The sequence below is a fragment of the Hibiscus syriacus genome, unplaced genomic scaffold (genome assembly GCF_006381635.1).
Source record: "Hibiscus syriacus cultivar Baekdansim isolate YM2019G1 unplaced genomic scaffold, ASM638163v2 tig00111769_pilon, whole genome shotgun sequence".
Classification (NCBI taxonomy): Eukaryota; Viridiplantae; Streptophyta; class Magnoliopsida; order Malvales; family Malvaceae; genus Hibiscus; species Hibiscus syriacus.
In genome coordinates, this window is record NW_024063172.1 from 5,016,576 (window position 1) to 5,028,262 (window position 11,687).

General features: G+C 32.8%; 1 protein-coding gene across 1 annotated transcript; it reads left to right on the forward strand.

Moving 5' to 3' along the window:
- Positions 1-10,408: 10,408 nt before the first annotated feature.
- LOC120169663 (dirigent protein 2-like) lies at positions 10,409-11,014 on the forward strand. Its single transcript, XM_039177772.1, has one exon. The coding sequence runs from the start codon at positions 10,424-10,426 to the stop codon at positions 11,012-11,014; it is 591 nt and encodes a 196-aa protein (XP_039033703.1). The 5' UTR covers positions 10,409-10,423.
- The last annotated feature ends 673 nt before the right edge of the window (positions 11,015-11,687 follow it).

Consider the following 11,687-nt stretch of genomic DNA (forward strand, 5'->3'; position numbering starts at 1 on the left):
AAGCATAATCTTCTTAGTATTAGTCAATTATGTGACAAGGGATAAAAAGTCTTATTTGAGTCTAATGGTTGCAAAATTGTTGACAATTGCATCTAATATGATTATGTTTATTGGTCATAGAATAGGAAATATTTACATGGTGTATCTAGATAATTTTGACATGTCTAATGTATGTTTAGTTGCTAAAGATGAGATGATTGTTGGTTGTGACATAAGAAACTTGGACATGCTAGCATGAGTGTTTTACAAAAACTTGTTCAAAGCAATCTTGTAAGAGACTTGCCAAAGTTAAAATTTAATATTGATAAAATTTGTGATGCATGTGCTAAAGGTAAATACAAAAGAACTTCCTTGAAACCTATTAATGATGTATCATCTAGTAGAGTATTACAATTGATCCATATAGATCATTTTGGGCCGATTAGAACTACTAGCTTGGGTGGAAAACAATATGCATTTGTATTGGTTGATGAATACTCTAGGTTTACTTGGGTTTTTTTCTTAAGTACAAAAGATGAAGCTTTATAAAATTTAATCACTTTCTCTAAAATAATCCAAAATGAAAAGGGTTACTCTATTTCAAGTGTTAGGAGTGACCATGGAACCGAATTTGAAAATCTTGGGTTTGGTGATTTTTGTAATTCAAATGGAATTAGCCATATTTTTTCAGCCCCTAGAACCCCTCAACAAAATGGAGTTGTTGAGAGGAAAAATAGAACTTTAGAAGAAATGGCCAGGACAATGCTTTGTGAAAACAATTTACCAAAATATTTTTGAGCGGAAGCCACAAATACCGCTTGTTATGTGATTAATAGAGCAATGATTAGGCCTATTTTAAAGAAAACTCCATACGAACTTTTCAAAAATAAAAAGCCTAACATTAGTTATTTTTATCCTTTTGGATGCAAGTGTTTTGTTTTAATTAATTGAAAAGATAATCTTGGCAAATTTGATGCAAAAAGTGGTGAAGGGATTTTTCTTGGTTACTCTTTAAATTCTAAAGCTTATCAAGTCTTTAATAAAAGAATTTTAGTGGTATAAGATTCAATACATGTTGTTTTCGATGATAATCTCCTTCCAAGGAATGATTCTTTTGTTGATGATGATATAGGTATATTAAATCCAAATGAAGTTGGTGAATCATCATCGAAAGAAGTGAAGAATGAGGAAACTGAAGATGTTTTCAAGAATCTAACTCTAGAGGAAAAGGAAGTCACATACCCAATGGAGTACAACTATGTCAAGGATGATGAGATTTTGGGTGATCCATAAAAAGGGTTAACCACTAGATCTTCTCTTAAAAATATTTGTAATTATGTCGCATTATCTCATACATATAGCCTAAGAATATCAAAGAAACATTAAAAGATGAACATTGGATTATGGCTATGCAAGATGAGTTAAATCAATTTGAGAGAAGTCAAGTATGGACATTAGTTGAAAGGCCTAGTAATAAGTCTACTATAGGTACTAAATGGGTATTTAGGAATAAATTAGATGAAAGTGGTAATATATTGAGAAATAATGCTAGACTTGTTGCTCAAGGGTACACTCAAGAAGAGGGAATAGATTTTGATGAAACTTATGCTCCCGTAGCTAGGATGAAGGCTATTAGAATGTTATTAGCATTTTCATGTTATCATGGATTTACATTATTTCAAATGGATGTTAAAAGTGTATTTTAAAATGGTTTTATAAAAAAAGAAGTGTATGTGAAACAACCTCTCGATTTTGGGGATTCAAAATTTCCAAATCACATTTTCAAATTGACAAAAGCTTTGTATGGTTTAAAACAAGCTCCTAGAGCTTGGTATGAAAGATTGTCAAATTTGCTTATTAAAAAGTTTTTCAAAAGGGAAGGTTGACACTACCTTGTTTATAAAAAGTAAAGGTAAAGATTTATTAATAGTTCAAATTTATGTTGATGATATAATTTTGGTTCTACTAATAATGTTCTTTGCCAAGAATTTGCTAAGCTAATGCAAGGTGAATTTGAGATGAGCATGATGGGGGAGCTTTCATTTTTCTTGGGGCTCCAAATCAAGTAAAGAAAATATGACATCTTCATCAATCAAGAAAAATACATCAAATATATGCTCAGGAAGTTTGGATTGGAAAATGTGAAACCCCAAGCCACTCCTATGAGCTCATCTACAGAGCTTGACAAAGATGAAGAAGGTAAGTGTGTAGATGTTAAACTTTATAGGTCTATGATTGGATCTTTGCTTTATCTTACTGCAAGTAGACCGAACATTATGTTTAGTGTTTGCTTATGTGCTAGATTTCAATCATGCCCTAAGGAGTCTCACTTACAAGCCATTAAGAGAATCTTTATATACTTTAAGGACACTTATAGCATAGGACATTGGTATCCTAGAGACTCTAGCTTTAGCTTTCATGCCTTCTCGAATGCGGATTATGGAGGATGCAAATTAGATAGAAAAAACACCTTCGGTACATGTCAATTCCTAGGAAATATGTTAATTTCTTGGTTTTTAAAGAAACAAAATAGTGTTGCACTATCTACAACCAACGTGGAGTATATTTCAGCAGGTAGTTGTTGTGCACAAATTTTATGGATGAAACAACAACTTTTAGACTATGAAATTGATGTGGGTACCATTCCTATCAAGTGTGACAATACTAATGATATATGTCTCACTAAAAATCCCATCCAACATTTTAGAACTAAACACATAGAAATTAGACATCATTTCATTAGATATTATATCTCAAAAGAAGATATAGTTCTAGAGTATGTAGATACTTTGCACCAAGTTGTCGATATTTTTTCAAAACCTTTAGGCAAAGAAAGATTTTGGGCACTTAGGAGAGAATTAGGTCTAACCAACCTACCTTGACTTTGTGTTTAAAATAACTTTTGAACTTTTATGTTTAAAGCAAAATGCATGCAAAATGGCCTCTTTAATGCCTTCTATGCTATTAGTTAAGGGGAGTTTATGATTTTTCATGAAAATTATAAATATGTTCAAATTATGCTTAAGTGTATATTTCTTTGCTTGAACATCCTCGATTTTCCCAATTAGAGTTGCCTATACCACTATTTATGCTTTAAAATTTGCATCCTATTTGTTTTTGTTGCAATTTTGAACCATCCTGTGCACTTAGTACAGGTATTGTTCATCCAGTACTGATATTGTTCTTGCTCAGTATCGATATTGTTCATCCAGCATCGATAATGTTCTTGCAGCCTTGATAGGGTATCGATACTCGATATCGATACCATCCAATTTATACTTTGAAGTATCAATACTCCCATTGGAGTATCGATACTACCTGTTGGGTTTAACTTAAAAAACCCTAAAATATCACATTTTTCTTCCCAAACTCTAAAACACTCAATCGCACCTCCCAAAACCCCTTATCAAAATTGCCTCGTTCCATCTTTTTGGAGTTGGATTTGTGTTGTTTTTCAACTTTCCAACATGTTAACATCATCAAACATATTCAAATTCGAAATTTCACAAAAAATCTATATGTTTATATATATATATATATATATATATATATATATATATATATATATATATATATATATATATACTTTTGTTTTTCATAAAATTGTTTTTAAACACATCATTTTTTACCCATTATATTTAAATAAAAAATATTTATACTTAGTTATAGAATACCTTGAATTGTGGACTCATATTGAGTGCATATATATGTATTGTCTTTCTTTATAGGTTTTATTCTCATTCCGGTTTTTTTACCATGTCTCACAAACGTGCTCGATCATCTTTCTCTCGTGCCAATCCACCTCCTAACCCTCCGCCAAATCCTCCTCCCAATCCAACTGAAATGACCATCGTGAATTCATGTTTTAATGAAATGAATCATCGAAATCTCTATTCACGATATCTAAACCATTTCGAGTCTTATGCTTTTAGGGGTGAGCGTCTTCCTTCTATTTCGGCAATGCAAGAAATGAACTTTAAAATCCTACCCCTTCTCCAAGCTTGGAAATTTGACAACACATTCAAAGTTAAACCCGTTGTCTTTCACAAACTAGTCCGTATTTTCTATTCTAATTCGGTTTGCATCCAAAACGAACTCATACACACATTGAATGTATTCGTTCCTATCTCTTGGACGAATACATTACCGTTGATTCTGGCTCTATTGCCCGTGCTTTTATTCTAGAAAACACCGGGATTGATAATGAGCGAGATATCGTCCCTTCTTCCTTAGAAGAAGGAAAGAGCGCAAGTATCATTAACTTTCATGAAATATTTCTTCACTTGATGATCTCTTAGTGGTTTCGACCATCCGGAGGCAAGTATTCCTCTTTCCGAAGTATCAATATTTGATGGATCCTTTGTTTTCAAAACAATAAAAGAATTAATCTTGCTCCAATAATCTTCGGTGAACTAGTGGACATCATGAACCATATTCCTTTTAAGAGGGTCGAGTCTTTGGTTTATGGTTGTCTTCTTAGTAATTTCTTTATCAAAGCCGATCTTGAATTCAAACTCGTTGCTGCCATCCCCTTGGGTACCCCAATCGATCTTACTTCTCTCCGCAAGTAAGGATGGACTAAAGTTGGAGCAAATCGGGAAAGGGCACCAAAAAAGATACCCGATGCTAGTTCTTCTCAAGCGGCTCTGGCTCTGACTCCTCCTCAGGCCGATGATGTTTTACAAGATGTTGATGGTCCCATAAATCGCATCCCTGTCGAGCCTTCTAGCGATAGTAGTGCAATGTTTCCCTATTTTCAATCCTTGATGGAGACATTAGATCTAAGGTTTGCATCTATGGAATCCTATTTTACTACCTTAGGGAATCAAGTGTCCGAGCTACAAGCAATGCATTTGGCTTCCCAATGCGACACCCTAGCTAGATTTGACGCCGTAACAGATAGGCTCGATGCTCTTTCTCAAGACTTTGCCTCTTTTCATGTACCTCGTTCGGAGCTTGATCCTCCATCGGATGCTTGATGATGCCATTGTTTTGCTAGTTGTTATTTTATTAGTGTTGCAAATGTCATACTTTGAACTTTCAATTTCCTTTGAATTTCTTCGCATTTGATATTTTGGATTTGGTTATACTATTATGTTTTGGATGATCATATTTCACTTATTTTTATTGCCATGTTACATCGTATTATGTTTATGACCATGGCCATTATATGTTGGATATTATTTATGTTCACTGACCTATTTTGGCAAATTTGTTCTTCACAACTATATTCTATATCTTGTTTATTCTTTATTGAATCTTTTTGATTTAACAAAAAGGGGGAGAAATGTTAAAGTAAGGGGGAGTATTTATTTTTCAAAGTAAATCTTAAATTTTTTAAAATGATTTGTTATATCAAAAAGGGGGAGATTGTTGAAAACACTTTGATATTTTGATATATCAAACAAAATTGTTAATTAGTTTTTACAAATTTTAAGAATATATTTAATTCAATCATTCGAATATATATAATTATTCTTTAAAGTTAAAATGCCAAATTTTACTCCTCACTCTACTGAAAATTTGAGTCCTATACTGGAAATATTTTTGAAATATTTTTTACTAAGGGTTTCGAACTTTAATCAAGTCAAAAATGATTTTTAAGCATAGTAGTATCGATACTACTATAACAGTACCGATACTGTTCAATAAGTATTGATACAAATATCAATACTGAAACCTAAAACAATGAAGTAGTACCGATACTACTGAGTCAATACTAATACTGTCAAAACAGAATGTTAAAATGGTATCGATACCATATACAGTATCGATACTACTTAGTGTAGTAGTACTGATACTCTTAGTTATGGTACTGATACTACTCCTTTGGTTTTGAGTCCGTGAAATTCCAGTATACTGAAATGGTACCAATTCTATGTACAATATCGATACTACTTAATATAGTTGTATCGATACCCTTGTGACAGTATCGATATCGATGTTTCCCAACAGTCAAATTTTTGTATTTAATGCAGAGAGTATCGATACTGATAGATATAGTACCGATACTACAAGCTTCTGAGCAGCATTTAATGCGGGAAACTACCCCCAACGGCTCTATTCACTCCCACAACAACTCAAACGGTTGGAATTGATTGAGGAAGTATATAAACAAGATCCCAAACCATTTGTGAAGATAATAGACAAAAAGAGAGTCAAAAACATCAAGTTTGCGCTAAATCAAGTTAACATTCTTCAATATTCTTTTTTCTTTCAAAGAACACTTCTTCTACTTATTTGTATTCATTTCTCAAGTGTTCTTATTAGTTCTTGAATTGTGCAAACACATTCCTTGTGAGGTTTTTTATAAGTTTACAATTTGTAATTTTTCTCTTTGAGTGAGTGTCTCAAGAATTTGGGGTATACTTCTTGAGGGTGTTGTAAAGTTACACCTTATCCTCAAAGGTAGATATAAATTAGTGAATTTGTGAAAATCCTTAGTGTGGATAGCTAAGGTAGTGGAAGTAGACTTTGGTTGATAAAGTCGAACCACTCTAAATTCTTGTGCTCATTTGTTTAATTTTTCCTCTTAAGCTTCCACCAAAATTTTAATTGCCAATTCACCCCCTCTTGGATATTTCATCCTTTTGATTGACTCAACAACCTATATAAGGAATTACCAATTTGACCGAACAGAACCTGTAGAGACTTCATACTAAATCCCAGAGTACCCTGGAGAAAAATATTTTTCAGACATTAATCAGTGGTAGCAGGAAATCAGAATTCAGACATATTTATCGGTAAAAATAGTAACTAGAGAACATGAATCAAACAATCAAACTTACTTTAGTAAATCAGAAATCAGACTTTAAATCGGATAAATCATACGGAATCAAGTCAAACAGATAGGCACGTTGCAAATCAGATAAAACAATCATGTGTACATGATATTTCAAATAGTATTTAAAACATGCATATGGCACACAAGGAACGTACCTAATAAAAAGTATTAATCCGGGAGATCTTCGACTGAACGAGAACCTAAGTTATTATATAACAGGGTAATAATCAGAGTAATAATATAAATTGAATATACAACAAGGCCACATAACTATACGAGTATTCACGGGCTCTTGTGGATGAGCGGATCGGGAGGAACCAGGTCGAGTAGGCGAACAGTCAGGAGATCCACGAGTACCTTAAATATTCGATAACATTAATTAGTTCCTGACCCTTCAATAAAAATTGATGCACTGAAATAAATATTTAATTTACATATGCATATTCCGGTTTAACGATCAATTCGGAAGTTTTCGGGTTCTAATTTAGCAAAATGAACTTTGGATCCGGACTCAATACATTGAAAAACATAAAATATGACTTTTCAAAAATTTTGACTTTTTTGTCAATATCAATGGTCAACTCTGGTCAAACTCAACGGTCGGGTTGGTTTGACTCAGTTCGGGTCAAATAGACTCGGTTCAGATTGGTTCGGGCCGGTTTGGACCTCTTGGACCTATTCTAGAAGGAACCATAGCTTTATACGAGCCCGACGCGCACATAACGGTGCGTGGTGACGCGTGGCGATGGGTCAGGGGACGGCTGTCGATTACTCCAACAAATTCAATTAACCAATTACAATCAAGATAAAGCCAAATATTTGCCAAAACCATGACAAAAATATCTGAAATATAATCAGAGCTTACCCAAGATGACGAGACGATTTTCGGTCGACAAACCCGGTCGGGTTTTGGTCGTACAGAGCTGGGGATTCCAGTGCTCAGGGCGGTGAGGCGGATGGATGAGCGAAGTGCCCGGAATCTTCGAAAAACTGAGTGGCGAGGTGGGGGTTTTCGACCGAACTTCTTCGACGTCTCCACGACAAACGATAACTCATTTCTACGAATTGGCTGAGGGGTTTCAGTCGGACGACGACGACGTCTTCACTAGGACGAGCAGTGACGTGCACCGCCGACCAAAGGAGGGAAAATCGATGAGGAAGGCGGTGAAAATGGTTGATAAAGCTTGGTTTTGGGGTTTAGGATTCACCGAGGGGTTTCTGCTTTTGGTTTTGGGTTATAACCCCAAACCAATATAGTACAAAATATATATCTATTATTTTTAGTCAAAAATAGTGACTTAGGCTGGTTGGTAGGGGAATGGCCAACCATACCCTAGGTTACAGGTTCAAGCCTGGCCAGCTCCTTATCTACTTTTTTTTTTGCTTTTAGATGAGTATGGGTAAATTATGGGGCTAGTCCCTAAACTTTCTACACATTTAAATTTGACCTAGAAATCTTCAAAATTATTCATTTTGGCCCCTTAATTAAATCAAATAATTTAAATAAGTTTTAATTATATTCGGGGTGTGACAAATTAAGTTAATCTTGAAATTCTATGAATAAGGACCAACATGAAAGAAATGGAAAATTAGCATCTTTGGATGCAAATAAAGTTGGAAGGCTTATTCATGTGCATGTATTTGTTAAAGGACCAATGTCTTAATTTTCTCAGAATTCTTTGTTGGATGATTCATGAGCTATGTGGCATTATATGAAAATTTCTAACTATTTTTCTTAAGGAAATGGATATTTTAGGGATTTTAGTGTAGTTTCTCACGCCAACATCACTTGGGAGAGAGAAAGTATTTGCTTTATCTTTCTCCATTATATTCTCTACTGTTTACAAAACTCCTTCAAGCATTTAAAGCCTTCTCAGATAATGTTTTTATAATTTAGTCATTAAAATTTAATTTTAACTACATATTCGATAAGCTCACGATCTTAGTTATTTTTATACTAATTTTATTAAATTTTAAACACACATGTTCTTGGTCTATAAACCCTAACTTTCAAGATTTGTATAATTGAGACCTTAAAGTGTAATAGAAGTAATTGGGGTTCCAGAATTTGCAGGACTTTGGAACATCAAAATCTAATCATTTGAAAAATTAGATTTCCATGTTAATTAGTTAATTTGATATAATGTGTTTTCAATGTTTAATTCATGAATTCTATGTTTGATTTTGTGCTTAACATGAAATCAATTGAGAAAGCTCCTAACCAGAAGAGAGAATCAAGCTTTCAAGATTGGTATGATAAATCAGAGTGTACGGTGAGTGCAATTTGTGTGTTCGGATGACTTAGTATCATTATGATTTGATGTTTTAACAATTTTTTTATAGGAAAATCTAATTGATGTATTTTGGGCTCACATAGAACATTGAATATAAAATAGTAAATATCAAGATAAGTTTGGTAAGATAGATAAGAAAATGATAATAAAAGGCTAAACAGATAAAGAAAATTAGAGGCATAATGCCAAAAATAACCCTAACGTTTACCAAAATATTCATTTTGGCCCCTATTTTTTTTAGCATTTTAGCCCCCAACGTTTCACTTTGGGCAAAAAGCTCCCTCTATAGATGAAAATCATTAATTAACACATTATTAACGCTCTAAAATATGAGTCTTTCCAAACCTAAAATGAAACGTTAAGGACTAAAATGCCCTAGGAAAAAAAATATGAGACAAAGTGATTATTTTGTCACATGTCAGCGGGCCTTTTGCCCTAAAATGGAACATTAGATACCAAAATCTCCAAAAAAATAAAATAGGAGAAAAATGACCACTTTAGTGAACGTTGAGGGCTAATTCTAACATTATGCCAAAATTATACAAGTACCAATCTAATAATTTAACTATAATACAATTAACAAAGGAGGTATTAAATCTATTTTATACTCTGTTGCTAATTTAAACCAAATTTAATTCTCAAATACAAATGATAAAAATAGAAATCATTTAAAAGAAAATAAATATAAAAGAAGGAAGATTTCGTGGAGATCTGTTAACTTAGATTTCTTCCCTCGTTTGTTTTTCTTTTTAGTTATCGAAAGAGAAATGTAATTATTAAAGAAATTTATGCATCAATAATTTTATGGTTTAAACTGAAAATAAGTCCCTAAATTACTTTTTAGTTAAAATAAGTCCTTCAATTATTATACGTAACCAAAGTACTTAAACTAATTTTTTTTGTTAAAATAAATTCCTAAACTATGCTCAGTTTTTGTTTTAAGTCTCTAATTTTTTTTTCTTATCAAAACAAATATTTAATTTTGTGTGACATGTCAACATCTCACTAGTCGAAAGATATTTTTTAACTGAAAAAATAGCAGGACTAAAAATGATTATATATAATAATTTAAAGACTTGATTTGGAAAAAAACAATTTAGAGACTTAAAAAAATGGTAAATCGTTTTACGGGGAATGAAGTGGTTTTTCTGTTAACCTATAAATTGTTTTACATTAATTTTTTTTGTATTATTCGAACCAAACACCTAAAAATATTGAAAATGTTTTCTATAAAATCATTTACATGTAACAAACACGCCCTTATTTTTACTTTAAGCCTAATTATAATAGGAAAGAAAAGGGTGACGACTCAGGAACAATCTCTTCCAATTTCAACTCTTGAGCCTGCGAATTCTCCAAACCAACAATGGCAGCCTCAATGTTGAAAACCCAATGCTTCATCTTCTACCTCACCATCATCACCTTATTCTCAACACTTGCCGTTTCCGATCATCGATCGAACTCCGATGTATTCGGCAAAGACATATCTCCATCATCACTAGGGCTCAAACGAGAAAAGTTATCCCACCTTCACTTTTACTTCCATGACATAGTCTCCGGAAAAAACGCGACCGCAATTCACGTTGCCGGCACATCCTCTAATAACAGTTCCTTACCGTTGTTCGGCGACATTTATATGATCGATGACCCTTTGACGATCAACCCCGACATCAACTCCAAAACGGTGGGAAAAGCACAGGGAATGTATGCATACTCATCGCAAACCGAAATGAGCTTGTTAATGGTGCTCAATTTTGCTTTCACGGAAGGCAAATACAATGGCAGCACTCTCAGCGTTTTAGCTCGCAACGAGGTTCTTAACACCCTACGAGAGATGCCGATCGTTGGTGGGACCGGCAGCTTCCGATTTGCTAGGGGCTATGCTCAGGCTAGGACTCACTCGATCACCCTTGTCCATGCCATTGTGGAGTATAATGTTTTTGTATTTCATTATTGATGATGATCAGTTTGATTTCTCTGATTTCTTATTGCTTACATTCATGTATGTACCAACCTTGTAACTCGTTTTCTTATTTATAAAATAATATAATATTAAACATACTTTAGAGATTGTTGATAGTTTCGAAAAGTTTAACTCATATATTTAAGAGGAGTAGTATTTATTCAAAATTTTCTTAATCTATTATCAATTTAAACACACCTTACAGACACAGTTGCTCGAATAAGAATTCTTTAGGGAGAATAAAATTTATTTTTACTTTAAATATTACTTTATTTTTTATTCATATGATTATAATGTAAGATTATTGCGTTTGACTAATCTAATATAATATTACTTTTTTGAATTTTTTAAATCTAATCCTACTTAAAGGACTCAAGGAGAAATAAGAGTGCTATTGATGGATCTTGAACCTATATAAGAAAATATAAGGGAACAAAGATGAACAGTTTGATCAACTGACCAAATGAGCTTGCCCATAATATTACTTAAAATTATTTTTAAATTATTCTTGTAATAATTTTTTTAATGAGGTTAATCTTCAATATTAAATCAAAAAATATTAATATAAAACTTTATAGAATTTTTTATTAGATTCTATCTAAAATTTACATCTAATACTTTATTAATTTAATTAACATATTAAATAATATTTAAAAATATTTAATAT

What these genes read in the sequence shown, in the direction of transcription:
- LOC120169663 (XM_039177772.1), top strand. Translation starts at nt 10,424, where the DNA reads ATGGCAGCCTCAATGTTGAAAACCCAATGCTTCATCTTCTACCTCACC.